The sequence below is a fragment of the Coregonus clupeaformis genome, chromosome 28 (genome assembly GCF_020615455.1).
Source record: "Coregonus clupeaformis isolate EN_2021a chromosome 28, ASM2061545v1, whole genome shotgun sequence".
NCBI classification, from domain to species: domain Eukaryota; kingdom Metazoa; phylum Chordata; class Actinopteri; order Salmoniformes; family Salmonidae; genus Coregonus; species Coregonus clupeaformis.
The window spans coordinates 7,437,073-7,461,011 of NC_059219.1; the positions used below are offsets into that span (position 1 = coordinate 7,437,073).

The following is a 23,939-nucleotide window of genomic DNA, read 5'->3' on the forward strand; positions in this document are numbered from 1 at the left end:
GCTGTGGAATAAAATCCATATTTTCTTTAAAATGTCATTTTGTTCACTTGTTGTCTTTGTCCTGCTAGACTCCAATAACATCACACACACAAACATGCTATGGGAACATGACTCAGCAGGTGACACAGAGCAGTTATCCTCCCCTCAGAGATAACTCCATAGTGTGTGTGTTTCCACCAGGATGATTGGCACTGACCCCCTAGAGACCTGGGATTGGTGCCAGGGCAGTAGCGTGTGTGAGAGAGGGATAATTAGGCTACTTTCAGCCAGAGTGTGTTTGGGGTCCAGCTAAATCTGTTACGAGATTGAAGCCAGCAGGGAAAGAGAGAGCCATGTCTGTATGAATGACTGCCTGGAGAGGGCTGCCTTTAGAAACACTCATTCAATTGATGAAGGGAAACTAGACACACAGACACGTCTTGTACAGTGGTATCTCAGATTGTGAGAAGTAAGTGAGTTGCCAAGGTAACATCCTGGAGGAGGAGTCAAGAACTAGGACATGGTTAAATAGCAGCCTGATGAAATGTCATTTGTCTGTCTACGTTTGTGTCAGGGGTGTAGGCATGGCCCTGCCGGGACCACCCACTGGGGAAGCCAGGCCCTGCCAGGCCCACCCACTGGGGAGCCAGGCCCTGCCAGGCCCACCCACTGGGGAACCAGGCCCTGCCAGGCCCACCCAGTGGGGAGCCAGGCCCTGCCAGGCCCACCCACTGGGGAACCAGGCCCTGCCAGGCCCACCCACTGGGGAGCCAGGCCCTGCCAGGCCCACCCACTGGGGAGCCAGGCCCTGCCAGGACCACCCACTGGGAAGCCAGGCACTGCCAGGCCCACCCACTGGGGAGCCAGGCCCTGCCAGGCCCACCCAATCAGATTGAGCAAAAACAATAAAATGCAGGCCTACCCACCAAAGAATTTCTGGCTACGCCCCTAGTGTGTGTGTGTGTGTGCATGCGTGTGTATTTGTGTTCCTTATCTCAGAGGCAAGGTACATTAGGTTGATATCCGAAGCTTGTTTCAGTACTTTACCACTCTGACTCATCAAAGTAGACTATTATTGATTATCGATCACCTACTGAATGAGTCATCAGGGAGATGAATACCTTCATCCTCATCATCCTCATCATCATTGGCAGCACTATTACTGACCAAGCGTTCATGGAGGGACAGAGAACTACATAGACTCAGTGAGATATGGGTTTGTGGTTATAGATTTGAGTAAATCTCAACTAACCATACGGTACCTTTATTTTAGACCAGTGGGTTTGAACTGTGACACACCTGAAGCCTTTTTAATCTTCTTGTGATGCCAAGTACACAACACCCGTGTAGCTCAGTTGGTAGAGCATGGCGCTTGCAACGCCAGGGTTGTGGGTTCAATTCCCATGGGGGGCCAGTGTGAAGAAAAAAAAAAATGTATGCACTCACTAACTGTAAGTCGCTCTGGATAAGAGTGTCTGCTAAATGACAAAAACATTTAAAAAAATTTTTTAATACAACCTAGTCTTTAGAGGTGACTCAAGATGAACTGGCCTGTCTGACTATTTAGGAAACAGTTCCTCATTCCACCAATCAGCACACTGTTTCAGTTCATTATAACAGGGGACCTGTCAGAGGTGTGTCACTCTGTGTGAGAAGCAGTCATATCTGTGTCTGAGCAAAGCTCCTCTAAACAGCTTACTACTAGACATTCTCAGACAGGAAGCAGTTCATAAAGTCAAAGGTTAAAGTCCGTTGTGAGTGAGAAACTTTTCCAGTCCTTTGTAATCCCCACCTCCACCTCCACCCTTACAGATTGTTCAGTCTGCCTGCTGGTTCTGTGTGGTGATGAGTCCAGTAGCCAGTTGTATGGTTCCTAAGGCCTGTAGTAACAGGAGGAACTCCAATAGGGACTTAGCACTGAATATTCATACATACATTTCAAAGTACAGTACTTTTTGTTCCTGTGTCCTGTTCATGGTTGACATTCTGTGATGTTCATGTTATACTATATTATAATAATGTTATATTAATTTATTACATCCCTTATTTACACTCACTTCTCCTGTCCCCCTGCTTCTCTATTGGCTGGGCCTGCTGTCGGGGCGGGGAGATTAGACAATGATTAGGTTCCATAAAGTGTTGCATGTTAATGTTGAGTTAACGTTTGACCAGGCTGGATGGGGCTGTAGCGATCACACTACAGTCCAAGGAGTGACACTGGAACTCTTAAGCAAGGTATGTCTCTCCCTCTTCTTCGCTCCCTCTTTCATTCCCTCTCGCTCTCTCTCTTTTTCTGTGTCATCAATGTTGAGTTGAAGCCTGTATCTGTTGGTTACTTCTGTTTTGTATATTTGTGTTTAATATTGAGCATTTTCCGTTAGGGGATTTCTGTTGGGTGTGTGTAGTGATCTTGACTTGACTTTGCCAGGGCCTGTGTGTGGGGGGGGTGTTGGCCAGTGTGTGTGTTTGTGTGTGAGTGTGTGTGTATATATGGCAGCTTGAAGTCTGTGTTATTGAACACCACTGTCATGGGGCCTCTGGAGCCTCTGGGGTCTGGTTTCTGGGTCAGACACAGGGGCCTGGCTTTGATCTGGTCTGGTCTTGAGGGCAGAAAGACACCAAAGGTCACTCAGTGTTGGCCTTCTAGAGAGAGGCCTAGAGCAACCCTTAAAATGCATTCTAAGGGTTGAGATGAATCTGTTTTATAACGGAGACATGTCGCAACATCTCAGAGTAGTGTGTTTCCTTTAGTCATCCATCTTGTGCTTGTCTGGGAGTGCTGGTTTGCTGTGTTCTGATCCCCATGTGTTGTGCATGATTAGTAATGGCGATGCTGGCCTGTGTCAGTCAGTCAGTCAGTCAGTCAGCAGGGACAGAACTCCTGGAGACACAGAGAGTGCAGAGAGCCAGCGGGAGAGAGATGTAACAGGTGACTAACAGAAGAGAGTTTGTGTTTTAGGAGAAGGTAGTAGATAAGATTTGAGCAGTAGCTAGATAGTGAGACAAGTAATGGGAGTTATATGTAGGGACCACAGGTGACCGGTGGCACCTTAATTGGGGAGTACAGGCTCATAGTAATGGCTGGCATGGAATAAATTGAATGGTATCGAACACATCAAACACATGGTTTCTATGTGTTTGATACCATTCACTCCATTCCAGCCATTATTATGAGCAATCCTCCCCTCAGCAGCCCCCTGTGGTAGGGAAAATTAAATGCACTGTCAGGTAGAGCGTATCGTGCTGCGAGCAAAGCAAAGGTCATCTGCAGCCGCAAGCCTCAAAGTCACCTTCACACTCTTAATATACACCTATCACCTCTCTCTGCCCTCTACAAGACTGGGTCATACACATAGACTCACATGTACTGGACACGCTATAGACTCACACGTACTGGACACACTGACACAGTTAGAGAAACAGGTAAAACACAAACACACACTGTACAGATGCACATCCTGTTGAGGTGTGTTATATCCACTCTGTTCTCGTTGTACATAACAGAATGTCCTTTCCTTGTTGGTGTCCTTTAGCCTGTCATGGAGACGTGTACATCAGAAGGCTGAGGTTATGGTTGTGTGTGTTCTGGAGTATATTTACATTTGACATTTTAGTCATTTAGCAGATGCTCTTATCCAGAGCGACTTACAATTAGTGCATTCATCTTAAGATAGGTAGGTGAGACAACAACACATCACAATCGTATCAAGTACTTTTTCCGTCATCACAGTATTTATCAGCAAAGTCAGTGTTAGTGGGAAAAGGGGCGCTGTGAGAGTTATTTAAGATACTTCAAAGAGGTAGGGTTTCAGAACGGCTCGTAATAATGTCCGGAACGGAGCAAATGGAATGGCATCAAACACCTGGAAACCATGAGTTTAACGTATTTCATACCATTCCACCGACTCCGCTCCAGTCATTACCACAAGCCCATTCTTCCCAATTAAGGTGCCACCAACCTCCTGTGATATATATATTTCTAAAGATGACAGGTGTGTGGTTGTGTGTGTGTTGTGAATCTTCATGAAAGTGTTTATAGTGAAGGAGTGTCAGTAGAGATGAGCATTAGCTCTCAGTAGATTTATTCTGTTCCTCATATCTGTCTCTGTCTCTGTATGACTGCTGCTGTTGGAGCAAGGAGGGGCTCACTGACTGACACTATTTCAATCTACAGTAATACACACACACCTTTAGGGTATTTTTACTCTCTCTGTTCCCCCGCCCTAAGCTGTTATTTCAGGCTATGAGGTCACTGTCAGGTCATGGGGGGTCGCACACCCGAATGACCTTTCACTAACGAATGAGTCACATCTGGAGGGGGAGGGGGAGGGGGGTGGTGGTCGTCCAGTCATCTTCAAAAGGGAATACTTACACTAGATAACCTGGCTACCTGTCCCCTCTCTGCCCCTAGAGCTTTAAACGTCCATGTATGGTCAGTCATGGCTGCCGCTGGCTCAAACCGACTTTCAGTTTCTAACCAGGGGGCGGGGCTATCTGGTTGAGTGGGAGGAGTCCTACACATGAAGGCCATTGACTTCCCCGTCAGCTCAAAGTCTGTCTGATAGAGAGAGAGATAGTGTGGCCCTGGCAGGGGATAGTTGGACTACAGTACACTCCCTTAGTGGATTCCTGTTAGTGATAGTAAGAGAGAGCCCTTGTCTCTAGTCCTTCAGGGGAATCAGTAACAGACTCTACTACCAGGGAAGGGAAGGTGCTGAAAAACGAACCACTTCTCACCACTGGTGGACCCATTCGCAAGCACGCACGCACGCACGCACGCACGCACGCACGCACACACACACACACACACACACACACACCTAGACCAGGGTTTCCCAAACTCGGGCCTGGGGCCCCCCTGGGTGCACGTTTTGGTTGTTGCTCTAACTCTATACAGCTGATTCAAATAACGACTCATCATGAGTGGTCCTCTGTAGCTCAGCTGGTAGAGCACGGCGCTTGTAACGCCAAGGTAGTGGGTTCAATCCCCGGGACCACCCATACACAAAAATGTATGCACGCATGACTGTAAGTCGCTTTGGATAAAAGCGTCTGCTAAATGGCATATTATTATTATCATCAAGTTTTGATTATTTGAATCAGCTGTGTAGTGCTAGGGGGAAAAAAATTTGCACCCAGGGGGGCCCCAGGGACGAGTTTGGGAAACCCTGACCTACACAACCTCTCATTGACAAAGGCTTTATTACAGTCTACCTCTGTGTGTTCTACTTCTCCCCCATCTCCACCCCCTCCTCTCCCTCCCATCTTCCTCCTCTCAGAGTCTCGACACTGAAGCTCATCATGGCACATCCCACAATGCACCTGCTGCTGCTCAGCCTCCTCATCGGCACAGTGAGTTCATTACGATCTCAAATATTTTACGTTATACTGTTTTACTCTACATGCATTAACTCTTACATTCATATTTGACTGTAACTGTCTGAGGAGTGAGACTTCTCTGGGTTCTGTTCCGGTTTGTTACTGCTGTGTGAGCTTTGGCTCTGGTTGGCATGGAAACATGCCACAGGGCGTTGTGCCGCCCTCTGTGACTTATTAGCGTACTGAAAGATTGAATGAGGGACAGACGCACAGGCTCACGCAGGCCAGACAGTCTCCTTCTGTGTAAATCTGTAGAGTCAATGAGTAACTGTCCTTCTGCAAGGAGAGAGAGAATATCTACTGCATGCTAAAGTGTTGTCCTTGAGAATCCCAAGGGTTTTACATTTTCATTACAGCCGAATACTGGCACACCTGATTCAACTAATCAAGGTGTTCATTTATAGTTGAGTGACTGAATCAGGAGTGCAAGTACTGGGCTGGTGCAAAAATTTGCAACTCTGGGGCTGTTCAACGAGGAACACTGGGCTACTGTATATTTATCACGTGTTTTGTGATAGGCTGCTGGGAAAGGCCTGGAGAAGGGACCACTGGAGAACAAGGTTCTAGACGTACCAGAGGGAACACCTGTACCCTACGCCCTCTACCAGGTAAAACACACACCTGTCCCCTTCATTTCTTGTCTTTGTATTAATCCATTCTCTCTCCGTCTGCAGTTCCAAGCATCCCACCTTGAGGTTGATGGGTTCAGATTGACAGGAGAGACTGAAGGAAAGATCAGCATCTCAGAGGACGGCTGGCTCTACCTGGAACAGGCCCTGGACTGGGCTCACACACAGACACACACTCTAGAGGTAACACACACAGACACACACTCTAGAGGTAACACACACAGACACACACTCTAGAGGTAACACACACACAGACACACACTCTAGAGGTAACACACACACAGACACACACTCTAGAGGTAACACACACAGACACACACTCTAGAGGTAACACACACAGACCCACACTATAGTAGTTAACATACACAGACCCACACTATAGTAGTTAACATACACAGACCCACACACTATAGTAGTTAACCTACATAGACCCACGCTATAGTAGTTAACATACACAGACCCACACACTATAGTAGTTAACATACACAGACCCACACTATAGTAGTTAACATACACAGACCCACACTATAGTAGTTAACATACACAGACCCACACTATAGTAGTTAACATACACAGACCCACACTATAGTAGTTAACATACACAGACCCACACTATAGTAGTTAACATACACAGACCCACACACTATAGTAATTAACATACACAGACCCACACTATATTAGTTAACATACACAGACCCACACTATAGTAGTTAACATACACAGACCCACACTATAGTAGTTAACATACACAGACCCACACTATAGTAGTTAACATACACAGACCCACACACTATAGTAGTTAACATACACAGACCCACACTATAGTAGTTAACATACATAGACCCACACTATAGTAGTTAACATACATAGACCCACACTATAGTAGTTAACATACACAGACCCACACTATAGTAGTTAACATACATAGACCCACACTATAGTAGTTAACATACACAGACCCACACTATAGTAGTTAACATACACAGACCCACACTATAGTAGTTAACATACACAGACCCACACTATAGTAGTTAACACACACAGACACACACTCTAGAGGTAACACACACAAACACACTCTAGAGGTAACACACACAGACCCACACTATAGTAGTTAACATACACAGACCCACACTATAGTAGTTAACATACACAGACCACACACTATAGTAGTTAACATACACAGACCCACACTATAGTAGTTAACATACACAGACCCACACTATAGTAGTTAACATACACAGACCACACACTATAGTAATTAACATACACAGACCCACACTATAGTAGTTAACATACACAGACCCACACTATAGTAGTTAACATACACAGACCCACACTATAGTAGTTAACATACACAGACCCACACTATAGTAGTTAACATACACAGACCCACACTATAGTAGTTAACATACACAGACCCACACTATATTAGTTAACATAAACACACCCACACTATAGTAGTTAACATACACAGACCCACACACTATAGTAATTAACATACACAGACCCACACTATAGTAGTTAACATACACAGACCCACACTATAGTAGTTAACATACACAGACCCACACTATAGTAGTTAACATACACAGACCCACACTATAGTAGTTAACATACACAGACCCACACACTATAGTAGTTAACATACACAGACCCACACTATAGTAGTTAACATACATAGACCCACACTATAGTAGTTAACATACACAGACCCACACTATAGTAGTTAACATACACAGACCCACACTATAGTAGTTAACATACACAGACCCACACTATAGTAGTTAACACACACAGACACACACTCTAGAGGTAACACACACAAACACACTCTAGAGGTAACACACACAGACCCACACTATAGTAGTTAACATACACAGACCCACACTATAGTAGTTAACATACACAGACCACACACTATAGTAGTTAACATACACAGACCCACACTATAGTAGTTAACATACACAGACCCACACTATAGTAGTTAACATACACAGACCACACACTATAGTAATTAACATACACAGACCCACACTATAGTAGTTAACATACACAGACCCACACTATAGTAGTTAACATACACAGACCCACACTATAGTAGTTAACATACACAGACCCACACTATAGTAATTAACATACACAGACCCACACTATAGTAGTTAACATACACAGACCCACACTATAGTAGTTAACACACACAGACCCACACTATAGTAGTTAACATACACAGACCCACACACTATAGTAGTTAACATACACAGACCCACACTATAGTAGTTAACATACACAGACCCACACTATAGTAGTTAACATACACAGACCCACACTATAGTAGTTAACATACACAGACCCACACTATAGTAGTTAACATACACAGACCCACACACTATAGTAGTTAACATATGCAGACCACACACTATAGTAGTTAACATACACAGACCCACACTATAGTAGTTAACATACACAGACCCACACTATAGTAGTTAACATACATAGACCCACACTATAGTAGTTAACATACACAGACCCACACACTATAGTAGTTAACATACATAGACCCACACTATAGTAGTTAACATACATAGACCCACACTATAGTAGTTAACATACACAGACCCACACTATAGTAGTTAACATACATAGACCCACACTATAGTAGTTAACATACACATACCCACACTATAGTAGTTAACATACACAGACCCACACTATAGTAGTTAACATACACAGACCCACACTATAGTAGTTAACACACACAGACACACACTCTAGAGGTAACACACACAAACACACTCTAGAGGTAACACACACAGACCCACACTATAGTAGTTAACATACACAGACCCACACTATAGTAGTTAACATACACAGACCCACACTATAATAGTTAACATACACAGACCCACACTATAGTAGTTAACACACACAGACCCACACTATAGTAGTTAACATACACAGACCCACACTATAGTAGTTAACATACACAGACCCACACTATAGTAATTAACATACACAGACCCACACTATAGTAGTTAACATACACAGACCCACACTATAGTAGTTAACATACACAGACCCACACTATAGTAGTTAACATACACAGACCCACACTATAGTAGTTAACATACACAGACCCACACTATAGTAGTTAACATACACAGACCCACACTATAGTAGTTAACATACACAGACCCACACTATAGTAGTTAACATACACAGACCACACGCTGTAGTTGTTAACACACCCGTGATACAAGTCAGTATTTGACGTCCATCCATGTCTGAGGACGTCAGGAGATGATGTGTAAACTGCCCACTAGAGGCAACAGTGAGCGCTGTTACCTTCAAGTAGGTTTTGGCGTTGTGGACAGGGATGGTGGATGGGCCTAAGCATCTGCCTCTGATTCAAAAGGTTGCATGTTAAAATCCAGCGATAGAAAGTTGTTTTTGATATTTTAGTTTTATGCCTATCCCAAACCTTAACCCTTACCTTAACCATTCAGAGTTAATGTCTAACCTTAAGAATTTGGAGTTAATGCCTAAGCTTAACCTTAAACACTTCCAAATTTGACATTTGGAACAACTTCAAAATGTGATGTTTGAGAAACATGGATGAATGTCTAATTCTGACATGAGACTGTGAGAGCTTGTAGGACACACACACAGACATACACACACTGTAGAGGTAACACACAGACATACACACACTGTAGAGGTAACACACACAGACATACACACACTGTAGAGGTAACACACAGACATACACACACTGTAGAGGTAACACACAGTCGGATAGCTGGTCGATTCCCAGATCTGACAAGTATCTGCATGCACACACATACACAATGACATTTTGTACAGACCCACACACACACATTTCAGCTTCATGTTGTTGTTGTTGTTGTTGTTGTGTTGTAGCTGGAGGCCTTAGTGGGTTCAGAACCAGTAGAAGGTCCAGTCAGCATCACCATCAACGTATTGGACGTCAACAACCATGCCCCCTCCTTCAACCAGACTGACTACATCGGCATCGTCAAGGAACGTACCCCCGCAGGTCTGTCTGTCTGTCACTCTGTCTGTCTGTCTGTCAGTCTGTCTGTCTGTCTGTTTCTCTGTCTGTCTGTGTGTTCATTATGTGTGTGTGTGTGTTGCAGGTGTTCCATTTGCGCGTGTGTTTGCTACTGACCTGGACGACCCAGAGTCTCCCAACGCCCATCTGAGTTACACCCTGGTCTCCCAGATCCCCAACAGAGACAACACACTGTTCTTCCAGATCAACAGCAACACAGGAGATATTTCTACTACTGCCGAGGGTAACACACACACACACGCACACACACACAAACACACACACACACTCACGGAGAGCCCCAAAGTGCACACACATAGATCATCCCAGATGTTGTGGTCTCTCATTTCATCCTGTATGAGTGGTAATCTGTGAGTTCTGCATCTGTAGTCTCACACCAGCCGAGATTACTACAACTAAACTCACGTGCTCCAGATTAACAAATCAGATTAACACATGCTTGGTGTCATATTGACCACATGTACCACGTGATTATATTACTGATTCCAGCTGTGTGTGTATGTGTGTTCCTGCAGGAGAGCGTCTGCTGAAGGCCAGGGAAGGTGTTGTTCATTCCAGAGGAGGGGACTTTAGGGATTCTCTGAAGAAGAAGTTTGATGAGTACTGCACCCCCACAGATGACATCCCTTATGAACTCAACCCCTTCTACAGCTGTGTACAGAGAGCAGGTTTGTGTGTGCTTCACTGTACTTACTAGTAGTTTTAGATGAAACTCTAAAATCACTATTGTCAGGTAAGCCTGACCAAGATGGTCCAAGAGAGAGAGAGAGCGAGAGAGAGAGAGGATAAAGAGCGAGAGAGAGCGCGAGAGAGAGAGAGAGAGAGAGAGAGAGCAAAGGATAGAGAGAGAGAGAGAGAGCGAGAGAGGATAAAGAGAGAGAGAGAGAAAAGAGGATAAAGAGCGAGAGAGAGAGAGAGGATAAAGAGAGAGAGAGAGAGAGGATAAAGAGAGAGGGAGAGAGGGACAGAGAGATCGAGAGTGATAGAGAGAGAGAGAGAGAGAGAGAGAGAGAGAGAGAGAGAGAGAGAGAGAGAGAGAGAGAGAGAGAGAGAGAGAGAGAGAGAGAGAGGGACAGAGAGAGAGAGAGGGACAGAGAGAGCAAGAGGGAGAGAGAGAGAGAGAGAGAGAGAGAGAGAGAGGGACAGAGAGAGAGAGAGAGAGAGGGATAGAGAGCGAGGGCTAGATAGATTGAGAAGTGATTAAGGCTGATTAAGAGGTGTTAGTGGTGTGATTGAGAGGCTGCTGAACAGAACCTCCTCTACATACTGCTGGTGAGTTCAGCTGTGGCCACTGCCAGAGCAGCCTGACCTCTCACCTCTGACCCCTGTGTTATCACACAGAGAGACCCGAGGTCACGCTCAGATATTCCCGTGTAGTGCATTACTTTTGGCCAGGGCCCTATACAGTTCATTACTTTTGGCCAGTTCATCCATAGACATATAGAGCGATAGTCAAAAACACACACCTGAGACATACCTGTGCCATATGGGAAATGGAGCATCATTTGGGCCTGTCTTCTTCGGTTGTGCCTTTGTATTGACTGTGAAAGGTCCTGTCTCTTCCTCTGTGGTTGTAGAGTCTCGGAGGCTGAACCCTCTGGAAGACCCAGACTTCACACTGATTGTGCGTGTGGAGGACATGGGCGGGGAGTCGTTGAATGCTCTCAACGGTAACGCAAGGGTTAACATTGCTGTGCAGGAGAACCTGTGGGTCAATCCTGGACCAATCAACCTCAGAGAACAGTTGAAAGGGATATACCCCATGCCCATCGGCAAGGTACGGCAGGGGTGGAGATCACACAATCACTATAGGTATACCAGTACCTAACTAAGGAGTCTGTTTAGAAAACACTAAGGACCTAAGGAGTCTGTTTAGAAAACACTAAGGACCTAATGAGGCTGTTTAGAAAACACTAAGGACCTAAGGAGTCTGTTTAGAAAACACTAATGACCTAATGAGGCTGTTTAGAAAACACTAAGGACCTAAGGAGTCTGTTTAGAAAACACCAAGGACCTAAGGAGTCTGTTTAGAAAACACTAAGTACCTAAGGAGTCTATTTAGAAAACACTAATGACCTAATGAGGCTGTTTAGAAAACACTAAGGACCTAAGGAGCCTGTTTAGAAAACACTAAGGGCCTAAGGAGACTGTTTAGAAAGTACTAATGACCTAAGGAGACTGTTTAGAAAACACATAATCAGCATGCATACCTTAAATGTGATCTCCTATTGACATCACTGATTAAAGCAAAATGTTACATATAAAGCAGTTAAGATACATAACATATCTACATTTGTCTGTCTGTCTGTCTGCCTGTCTGTCTGTCTGTCTGTCTGTCTGTCTGTCTGACTGTCTAACTGTCTCCCTGCAGGTCCAGTCTAATGATCCCAGTGCCCTCTACAGGCTGGTACAGAAAGAGCGGGAGCTGACGTTCCCCTTCAATGTCACGGAGGAAGGAGACATTCTGCTGACTGAGGAGCTGGACAGAGAGGACAAGGCCATGGTAACCAGCTAGACCTCCTCATCACAATCACTATCCCAAGCAGTATTATTTAATGGAGTACTGTCCATCACTGGATAGTTCACATCAAAATCACTGTGTGCATGTGTGTTCCAGTACATCCTGGTGGTGTTTGCTGAGGATAGCCATGGTAACGAGGTAGACCCTCCCCTGGAGGTGCAGGTGGTGGTGGACGATGTGAATGATAACCCTCCAATCTGTGAGGAGGAACTCAGTGTGTTTGAAGTGCAGGAGAACGAACCCACAGGTAACTAACTACTGGATGTGTGTGTGATAGGTTGGGGACATGTGTGATACACTACACGGCCAAAAGTATATGGACACCCCTTAAAATTAGTGGATTTCAGCTACACCCGTTCGTGACAGGTGTAAAAAAAACGAGCACACAGCCATGCAATCTCCATAGACAAACACCATCATAGGATGCCACCTTTCCAACAAGTCTGTTAGTCAAATGTATGCCCTGCTAGAGCTGCCCCAGTCAACTGTAAGTGCTGTTATTGTGAAGTGGAAACGTCTAGGAGCAACAACTGCTCAGCGTGATGTGGTAGGTCACACAAGCTCACAGAATGGGACCGCCAAGTGCTGAAGCGCGTAAAAATCTTCTGTTCTCGGTTGCAACGCTCACTACCGAGTTCTAAACTGCCTCTGGAAGCAATGTCAGCACAAGAACTGTTCGTCAGAGAGAGAAAGCGAGAGAGAGAGAGAGAGTGAGAGTGAGAGTGAGAGTGAGATATTCCCGTGTAGTGCACTACTTTTGGCCAGGGCCCTATATAGTGCACTACTTTTGTGCACTTCAAACACGCTGTTCGTCAGGAGCTTCATGAAATGGGTTTCCATAGACGAGCAGCCACACACAAGCCTAAGATCACCATGCGCAATGCCAAGCGTCAGCTAGAGTGGTGTAAAGCTCACTGCCATTGGACTCTGGAGCAGTGGAAATGTGTTCTCTGAAGTTGTCAAGGCGTCAGTGTAATGCGGTAGGCGAAGTCAGGAGCAGGACACAGAGCTAATCAAAAGCGTACTTTACTCGAAGGTAAAAGAATGAACAGCAAACCTCCACGCAGGGAGGGAACAATCCCGCACACTAACGACAACCAAGACTAATACAAACACACAACACACAGTGTGAGACAGAGGGTTAAATAGGGAAGACATAACTACATGATGGGAAACAGGTGTGACCAATTAAGACAAAACAAGTCGATGACGAACGCCGAAGCCTGCCCAAGCAAGGAGGAGGGGCAGCCTCGGCTGAATCCGTGACAGTACCCCCCCCTTGACCTCGGGGACGGCCAGGAGGACACGGAGCAGGGTGGGTCAGATGACTCTGGTGGAAATCCCTCAAAATGGAGGGATCGAGGATGTCCCTTCTAGGGACCCAGCACCGTTCCTCCGGACCGTACCCCTACAACTCCACGAGGTACTGCAGGCCCCCCACCCGACGCCTCGAATCCAAGATGGAACGGACCGAGTACGCCGGAGCCCCCTCGATGTCCAGTGGGGGCGGAGGAACCTCCCGTACCTCAGACTCCTGGAGTGGTCCAGCTACTACCGGCCTGAGGAGAGACACATGGAACGAGGGGTTAATACGGTAATCAATGGGAAGTTGTAACCTATAACAAACCTCGTTCAATCTCCTCAGGACTTTAAATGGCCCCACAAACCGCCGATCCAGCTTCCGGAAGGGCAGGCGAAGGGGCAGGTTTCGTGCATACACCGGGGACTCACTGCGGTGGCGATCGGCGCTCGTCTTTTGTCGCCTGATTGCCCGCTGTAGGTGTACATGAGCAGCGTTCCAGGTCTCTTCCGAGCGCCGAAACCACTCATCCACCACAGGAGCCTTGATCTGGCTCTGATGCCAAGGTGCCAGAACCGGCTGATAACCTAACACACACTGGAAAGGCGAAAGGTTAGTAGAGGAGTGGCGGAGTGAGTTTTCTCTGCCCGGGGGATATAACCTGACCACTCCCCCTGCCGGTCCTGGCAATAGGACCTCAGAAACCTACCCACATCCTGGTTAACTATCTCCACCTGCCCATTACTCTCGGGGTGAAAACCTGAGGTAAGGGTAATCGAGACCCCCAGACGTTCCATGAACGCCCTCCAGACCCTTGAGGTGAACTGGGGACCCCGATCCGACACAATATCCTCAGGTACCCCGTAGTGCCGGAAGACATGTGTAAACAGGGCCTCAGCAGTTTGTAGGGCTGTAGGGAGACCTGGCATAGGAATGAGACGGCAGGACTTAGAAAACCGATCCACAACAACCAGGATCGTGGTGTTCCCTTGTGAGGGGGGAAGGTCCATCACAAAATCCACCGATAGGTGGGACCACGGCCGTTGTGGAACGGGTAGGGGTTGTAATTTCCCTCTGGGCAGGTGTCTAGGTGCCTTACACTGGGCGCACACCGAGCAGAAGGAAACATAAACTCTCACGTCCTTGGCTAAAGTGGGCCACCAGTACTTCCCACTAAGACAGTGCACTATCCAACCGATGCCAGGATGACCAGAGGAGGGTGACGTGTGAGCCCAATAGATCAATCGATCACGAACCTCGAGCGGCACGTACATCCGACCCTCTGGACACTGGGGAGGAGTGGGCTCGGTACGTAACGCCTGCTCAATGTCCGCGTCAACCTCCCACACCACCGGTGGCACCAGACACGACGCCGGAAGTATGGGAGTGGGCTCAATGGACCTCTCCTCTGTGTCATACAGTCGGGACAGGGCGTCTGCCTTAGCGTTCTAGGAACCTGGTCTGTAAGTGAGAGTAAACACAAAACGAGTGAAGAACATGGCCCACCTTGCCTGACGAGGGTTCAGCCTCCTCGCCGCCCGGATGTACTCCAGATTACGATGGTCAGTCAAAAATGAGAAAAGGGTGTTCAGCACCCTCAAGCCAATGCCTCCACACTTTCAGAGCTTTAACCACAGCTAACAGCTCCCGGTCCCCCACATCATAGTTGCGCTCCGCCGGACTGAGCTTCTTAGAAAAGAAAGCACAGGGGCAGAGTTTTGGTGGCGTACCCGAGCGCTGAGACAGTACAGCTCCAATCCCAGCCTCGGACGCGTCCACCTCAACCTGGAATGCCAAGGAAGGATCCGGATGAGCCAGCACCGGAGCCGAGGTAAACAGGTCCTTCAGATGCCCAAAAGCCCTGTCCGCCTCCGCTGACCACTGCAGATGCACCGGTCCTCCCTTTAGCAAGGAGGTAATGGGGGCTGCTACCTGACCAAAGCCCCGGATAAACCTCCGGTAGTAATTGGCAAAACCCAAGAATCGCTGCACCTCCTTCACCGTGGTTGGAGTCGGCCAATTACGCATGGCCGAAATGCGGTCAATCTCCATCTCCACACCTGACGCGGACAGGCGGTGTCCTAGGAAGGAGATGGATTCTTGGAAGAACAAACATTTCTCCGCCTTCACATACAGGTCATGCTCTAACAGTCGACCAAGCACCCGACGCACCAGGGACACATGCTCTGCCCGTGTAGCGGTGTATATGAGAATGTCATCAATATACACCACTACACCCTGTCCATGCAGGTCCCTGAAAATCTCATCAACAAAAGATTAGAAGACTGAAGGAGCATTCATCAAACCGTATGGCATGACTAGGTACTCATAGTGCCCCGAGGTGGTACTAAATGCAGTCTTCCACTCATCTCCCTCCCGGATACGCACCAGGTTGTACGCGCTCCTAAGTTCCAATTTCATGAAGAAGCGCGCCCCGTGCAATGACTACGTCATGCTCGCAATCAGAGGTAATGGATAGCTGTATTTTACAGTGATCTGATTTAGACCACGGTTGTCAATGCACGTGCGTAAGCCACCATCCTTCTTCTTCACAAAAAAGAAACTCGATGACACAGGGGAAGTGGACGGCCGAATGTATCCTTGTCTCAGAGATTCGGTGACATATGTTTCCATAGCCGCCGTCTCTTCCTGTGACAGAGGATACACGTGACTCCGGGGAAGCGCAGCGCCTACCTGGAGATTTATCGCACAATCCCCTTGTCGATGGGGTGGTAATTGAGTCGCCTTCTTTTTACAGAAGGCGAGAGCCAAATCGGCATATTCAGGTGGAATGTTCATGGTGGGAACCTGGTTTGGACTTTCCACCGTAGTTGCCCCTACGGAAACACCTACACACCTCCCCAAGCACTGACTTGACCATCCCTTGAGAGCCCTCTGTTGCCATGAAATAGTGGGGTCATGAGAAGTTAACCAGGGAAGCCCCAACACCACTGGAAACGCAGGAGAATCAATCAGAAATAGACTAATTATTTCCTCATGCCCCTCCTGCGTCTTCATCCAGAGTGGCGCTGTGACCTCCCTAATCAGACCTGACCCTAAAGGGCGACTATCTAGGGCAGGGTTCTTCAATTCCGGTCCTGGAGGGCTGAAACACCTCTGTTTTTCATCCTCTCCTTCTAATCAGGGGCTAATTCAGACCTGGGACACCAGGTGAGTGCAATTAACTACCAGGTAGAAATAAAAAACAGAAGTGTTTCGGCCCTCCAGGACCGGAATTGAAGAACCCTGATCTAGGGCATGTATAGGGAAGGGCACATCAACTGGCACAATAGGAATCCCTAACCTACGGGTAAACTGACGATCAATAAAATTCCCAGCTGCGCCTGAATCTACTAGCGCCTTATGCTGGGAATGAGAAGAAAACTCAGGAAATACTACATTTATACACATATGCGCAACAGAGAGCTCTGGGTGAGTTGGGTGCCTACTCACCTGAAACGGTTCATCAGTGCGCTGCCTACTGCCTCGACTCCTTGAAGGCCCTCCCCAGCACCGACCAGCAGTGTGTCCTCTGCGGCCACAGTTGGTGCAGGGGACGGCCCCTCTACCGGCCTCCCTCATAGCAGCACCTCCGAGCTCTATAGGGGTAGGATCGGAGGTGCTGGGGGATGGAATGGACGGCCCCTCTACCGGACGTCTGCGGGTGGCCAACAGGTTATCCAGTCGGATTGAAATATCCACTAGTTGGTCCAGGTTTAGGTTGGTGTCCCTGCAGGGCAATTCCCGACGAACGTCCTCCCTTAAGTTGCAACGGTAGTGGTCGATGAGGGCCCTCTCATTCCATCCTGCGCTGGCAGCCAGAGTCCGAAAGTCCAGTGCAAATTCCTGCGCGCTCCTCTTCCCCTGTCTGAGATGGAATAGACGCTCACCCGCCGCTCTCCCCTCTGGTGGATGATCAAATACCGCCCTAAAGCGGCGGGTAAACTCCGCATAGCTTACAGTTGCGGCGTCTATTCCCCCCCACTCGGTGTTGGCCCACTCCAGCACTTTACCGGACAGACAGGAGATGAGGGCGGACACGCTCTCGTATCCCGAGGGAGCTGGGTGGATGGTTGCCAGGTAGAGCTCTACCTGGAGCAGAAAACCCTGACACCCGGCAGCTGTACCGTCATAAGCCCTAGGGAGCGAGAGCCGAATCCCACTGGACGCAGATGGTGAAGAGATGGACATCGGTGTAGGTGGTGGTGTAATTGGAGGAGGTATAGGGATACCTCCTCTCTCCCATCGCTCCATAGTATTTACTACTCGTTCCATAGCTGTGCCGAGAGCCTGGATCATGGCCGCTTGTTGTTGGAAGCGTTCCTCCATCGATCCGGCTGGCACAGCTGTTCCTGCTGACTCCATGTTATGGTGCGTGTTTCTGTCAAGGCGTCAGTGTAATGCGGTAGGCGAAGTCAGGCGCAGGACAGAGCTAATCAAAAGTGTACTTTACTCGAAGGTAAAAGAATGAACAGCAAACCTCCACGCAGGGAGGGAATAATCCCGCACACTAACGACAACCAAGACTAATACAAACACACACAACACACAGTGTGAGACAGAGGGTTAAATAGGGAAGACATAACTACATGATGGGAAGTCGAACATAGATACATGGATCGGTAGCAGCTAGTACTCCAGTGACGACGAACGCCGAAGCCTGCCCGAGCAAGGAGGAGGGGCAGCCTCTGCTGAATCCGTGACAGAAGTGATGAATCCCACTTCACCATATGGCAGTCCGACGGACTAATCTGGGTTTCGAATACATAGTGTCAACTGTAATGTTTGGTGGAGGAGGAATAATGGTCTGGGGCTGTTTTTCATGGTTCGAGCTAGGCCCCTTAGTTCCAGTAAAGGGAAATCTTAACGCTGCAGCATACAATAACATTCTAGACGATTCTGTGCTTCCAACTTTGTGGCAACAGTTTGGGGAAGGCCCTTTACTGTTTCAGCATGACAATGCCCCCGTGCACAAAGTGAGGTCCATAAAGAAATTATTTGACGAGATCGGTGTGGAAGAACTTGACTGGCCTGCACAGAGCCCTGACCTCAACCCCATCAAACACCTTTGGGATAATTGGAATGCCGACTGCGAGCCAGGCCTAATCGCCCAACATCAGTGCCCAACCTCACTAATGCTCTTGTGGCTGAATGGAAGAAAGTCCCCGCAGCAATGTTCCAACATCTAGTGGAAAGCCTTCCCATTTTGGAATGAGATGTTCGACGAGCAGGTGTCCACATAATTTTCTATAAATGTGTGAAAAGTCTCATATCTTGTGACTGATGTTAGGACTATGTTGTGACTGATGTTAGGACTGTGTTGAGACTGATGTTAGGACTGTGTTGAGACTGATGTTAGGTATGTGTTGTGACTGATGTTAGGACTGTGTTGAGACTGATGTTAGAACTGTGTTGTGACTGATGTTAGGACCGTGTTGTGACTGATGTTAGGACTGTGTTGAGACTGATGTCAGGACTGTGTTGAGACTGATGTTAGGACTGTGTTGTGACTGATGTTAGAACTGTGTTGTGACTGATGTTAGGACTGTGTTGAGACTGATGTTAGGACTGTGTTGTGACTGATGTTAGAACTGTGTTGTGACTGATGTTAGGACTGTGTTGTGACTGATGTTAGGACTGTGTTGAGACTGATGTTAGGACTGTATTGTGACTGATGTTAGGACTGTGTTGAGACTGATGTTAGGACTGTGTTGTGACTGATGTTAGGACTGTGTTGTGACTGATGTTAGGACTGTGTTGAGACTGATGTTAGGACTGTGTTGTGACTGATGTTAGGACTGTGTTGTGACTGATGTTAGGACTGTGTTGTTATATCAAAGGTATGTGACCATGGGAAAACATCGTTTATTGTGCTCAGAGCTGAAGCATTCTAACAGTAACTCATATAACCTGTGTGATTGGTTCCTCTGGGTTCCAGGCAGTCCAATTGGAGATCTGATGGTGCATGACGCTGATGACATCAACACACCCAACGCACTGCTCTCCTATTCACTGGTGTCCCAAACCCCTTCATCCGTCTTTACCATCGATGGCATCAGCGGCCGCATCCAGGCCAAGCAGATGCTCCAACGCAGAGACGCAACAGAGTACCACCTCACTGTCAGAGTAAACGACCCAGGTACATGCACGCACACACACAGGCACGCACACACACACACTTGACCTTGGCCTAAAAGTTTGAACAGCATAGACACGTGTTTGCTTCCATGGGCCCTCACATACTGTTTTGTGTCTGTCAGGTTTCAGCACAGAATGTAAGGTCCTCATCAAGGTCATCGACATCAACAATGAGCTCCCCATCTTCGAGATGAATGACGTGAGACATACCTGAGACACACACCTGAGACACACACCTGAGACACACACCTGAGACATACCTGAGACACACACCTGAGACACACCTGAGACACACACCTGAGACATACCTGAGACACACACCTGAGACATACCTGAGACACACACCTGAGACATACCTGAGACACACACCTGAGACATACCTGAGACACACACCTGAGACATACCTGAGACATACCTGAGACATACCTGAGACACACACATGAGACATACCTGAGACACACACCTGAGACATACCTGAGACACACACCTGAGACATACCTGAGACATACCTGAGACATACCTGAGACATACCTGAGACACACACCTGAGACATACCTGAGACACACACCTGAGACATACCTGAGACACACACCTGAGACATACCTGAGACATACCTGAGACACACACCTGAGACATACCTGAGACACACACCTGAGACATACCTGAGACACACACCTGAGACACACACCTGAGACATACCTGAGACATACCTGAGACATACCTGAGACATACCTGAGACACACACCTGAGACATACCTGAGACATACCTGAGACATACCTGAGACACACACCTGAGACATACCTGAGACATACCTGAGACACACACCTGAGACATACCTGAGACACACACCTGAGACACACACCTGAGACATACCTGAGACATACCTGAGACATACCTGAGACACACACCTGAGACATACCTGAGACACACACCTGAGACATACCTGAGACACATACCTGAGACATACCTGAGACACACACCTGAGACATACCTGAGACATACCTGAGGCACACACCTGAGACATACCTGAGACAACTGAGTTTCATAGATGCTTTAGTTGGTATGTGTTGTTGACCTGTGACCTTTAATACTCTCTCTCTCTCTCTCTCTCTCTCTCTCTCTCTCTCTCTCTCTCTCTCTCTCTCTCTCTCTCTCTCTCTCTCTCTCTCTCTCTCTCTCTTTCATTCATTCATTCATTCACTCATTCATTCATTCACTCACTCACTCACTCACTCACTCACTCACTCACTCACTATCTCTGTCTCTCTCTCATTCACTCTCTCTCTCTGTGTGTGTGTCTCTCTCTCTCTCTCTCTCTCTCTCTCTCTCTCTCTCTCTCTCTCTCTCTCTCTCTCTCTCTCTCTCTCTCTCTCTCTCTCTCTCTCTCTCTCTCTCTCTCTCTCTCTCTCTGTCTCTGTCTTTTGCTGTTGCTTTGTAGTATGGTAGTCACAACCTGTCTGAAGACACAGCTGTAGGCCACACCCTCCTGACGGTAAAAGCCACAGACGCTGACGACCCTGGAACAGGAAGCTCCCGCATCGAGTTCCACATAACCGCGGGCAACAAAGATGGAGTTTTCGCCATGGAGACAGACGACAATGGGGAGGGCAGGCTTGTTGTTGCCAAGGTAACTTCATACTGGAAGACACCTATGGAAGGTTAGATTTTGATAGGTGATGATAAAGATGGTAAACTGATCCTAGATCTATGGTTGTATTGATTATTAAGGGAAACTTCCACCAGCAGCCTGAAACAAACCCACACAAACGCTTCCATTTTGCTCCATAATGCTCACAGATCTCGCTCTCCCTTCCTCCCCATATGCCTCCCTCCCTCCCCCTCTCGCTCCCCCTCTCTCTTTCCTTCCTCCCTCTCTCTTTCCTTCCTCCACCCTCCCTTCCTCCCCCCTCTCTCTCCCTTCCTCCCCCATCTGCCTCCCTCCCCCCCTCTCCCCTCTCTTTCCTTCCTCCCCATCTGGCTCCCTCCCTCCCCCCTCTCCCTCCCCCTCTCCCTCCCCCTCTCTCTTTCCTTCCTCCCCTATCTGCCTCCCTCCCTCCCCCTCTCTCTCTCTTTCCTTCCTCCACCCTCCCTTCCTCCCCGTCCCTCTTCCTCCCTCCCCCTCCCTGTTCCTCCCTCCCCCCTCTCTCTCCAGCCTCTGAACTATGAGGCTGCTTCTTCCTATATGCTACAGATTGATGCTCGTAACCCAGAACCCCTGGTGAAGGGTCTGGAGTACGGCGCTGAGTCCTCCGCCGTCGTCTCGTTGGCGATCAGTGACGTTGATGAGGCTCCAGTGTTTGCCATGGACATTCTGGATGTCGCGGTGCCAGAGGACACTAAGGCGGGAGCTACGCTGCTCAAAATAAACGCCAAGGACCCAGAGGGCAAAGAGATACTGTAATCACATGATGAGAGGGACTGATGGTGTGTGTGTGTGTGTGTGTTATGGCTCTGACAGTGTGTGTTTTGTGCTCTAACTGTGTGTGTGTGTGTGTGTGTGCATTGTAGGTTCAAGATGGAGGGAGACACTAAGGGTTGGTTGGAGATTGATCCTGCTACTGGAGAGATAAAGATAAAGAATAAAGCCGTGCTGGACAGAGAGACGGTGGAGGCCTTCCACTTTACTGTTGTCGCCTTCGAGAAAGGTGTAGAACACACATATGTATATTTCAGATACTTTTTTGACCCACACACTCAGTTTGAGTCCAAGTTAGAGAATATCCATAATGAATAATATCTCTCCCCCTCTCTACCCCCAGCCAATCCAGAGCTGTCCTCAGAGCGCGAGGTGTCTGTGAGGCTGCTGGATGTGAATGACAATGTCCCCAAGCTGACAGAGAACCAGGCTTTCATCTGTGTGAAGAAGCCCCAGCCTATTGTCCTGACGGCCCTGGACGCAGACGCAGACCCCTTCGGAGCACCTTTCACATTCAGCCTGGCCCAGGGCAAGAAGTCCCCCAACTGGGACCTAAGCACTGTGGATGGTACACATTTGTTAGACAAGACTACATCTCCTAGAGATCCTGTCTAGTAATGTCCTCCCGTGCTGATGTGGGATTGTGTCTCTTCCCTTGGTTTCCTGTAGGTACATCTGCTAAACTGACCCTGAAGAAATCTCCCAGCGAGGACAAAACATTCCTAATCCCCATCAACATCAAAGACAACGCTGGCATGGGCATCACACAGAAGTTTGAGGGTGAGTGGTTACACCCAGGTGTGTGTAATAGCACATATCACACACACAAGAATGTGTAGTGGGTGTCTTCTACCAATGTCTATTTGTCTCTGACGTGTGTGTTCTCCCTACAGTGCGAGTGTGTAACTGTACAGAGCTGGGATACTGTTTCACCAAGCCGGACGTTCATGCAGGCGTGTTAGGAATGCCCACCACCGTCGGAATCCTGGCTGGAACTGTCGGATTCATCGGTGAGTAACAGGCGCTGTCGTTCACTGGTGTTGTTGATGTGTACTGCACTTTAAGAGAAGAGGGAGGAATGGTACAATCGAGGAACTAAGACCTAGCTGTAACATAAAAAGTTTTGTTGTTGTTGATTGTTTTTGTTGTTATTTTTGACTAATCTCTCGTGGACAGACTAATCGAGTATCTAATGCATTTACGCAGGATTTTAGTTCTGGGTTTCCAATATAAATGTTTGACTGTTGTTGACGGGTGATGTCACTTCCTCCATAGCCCTCGTCCTGGTCATCGCTTTCCACCGTATAAAGAAGGACAACCAGAAGAAAGCCTTGCAGGGAGAAACGGATGCCATTCTCTAGAAACAGTGTTTGTTTAATTGTTATATTTACTTTGATTGGTTGTATGCATATGTTATAAATACTACCTGGTCTCACCATAATCATGCGCTCATTCAGCTCAATAACTTATTTCCCCTGTTAAT

At 47.7% G+C, this 23,939-nt stretch overlaps 1 protein-coding gene across 1 annotated transcript in view; it reads left to right on the forward strand.

Moving 5' to 3' along the window:
* The first annotated feature begins 2,135 nt into the window (after positions 1-2,135).
* The window catches only part of LOC121542659 (cadherin-17-like), a 22,902-nt gene continuing 1,098 nt past the window's right edge, over positions 2,136-23,939 (forward strand). The window contains exons 1-19 of the mRNA XM_041852135.2: positions 2,136-2,214; positions 5,259-5,331; positions 5,877-5,966; positions 6,033-6,170; positions 9,909-10,044; positions 10,145-10,303; positions 10,596-10,748; positions 11,658-11,857; positions 12,452-12,583; positions 12,698-12,848; positions 19,840-20,040; positions 20,162-20,238; positions 21,479-21,667; positions 22,193-22,437; positions 22,549-22,685; positions 22,800-23,024; positions 23,126-23,236; positions 23,350-23,466; positions 23,732-23,939. The exon at positions 23,732-23,939 is cut by the window's right edge and continues 1,098 nt beyond it. Of these exons, the coding sequence (XP_041708069.1) occupies positions 5,281-5,331; positions 5,877-5,966; positions 6,033-6,170; positions 9,909-10,044; positions 10,145-10,303; positions 10,596-10,748; positions 11,658-11,857; positions 12,452-12,583; positions 12,698-12,848; positions 19,840-20,040; positions 20,162-20,238; positions 21,479-21,667; positions 22,193-22,437; positions 22,549-22,685; positions 22,800-23,024; positions 23,126-23,236; positions 23,350-23,466; positions 23,732-23,817 (2,598 nt within the window). The 5' untranslated portion in view covers positions 2,136-2,214; positions 5,259-5,280 and the 3' untranslated portion in view covers positions 23,818-23,939. The remainder of the gene's footprint in view (positions 2,215-5,258; positions 5,332-5,876; positions 5,967-6,032; positions 6,171-9,908; positions 10,045-10,144; positions 10,304-10,595; positions 10,749-11,657; positions 11,858-12,451; positions 12,584-12,697; positions 12,849-19,839; positions 20,041-20,161; positions 20,239-21,478; positions 21,668-22,192; positions 22,438-22,548; positions 22,686-22,799; positions 23,025-23,125; positions 23,237-23,349; positions 23,467-23,731) is intronic.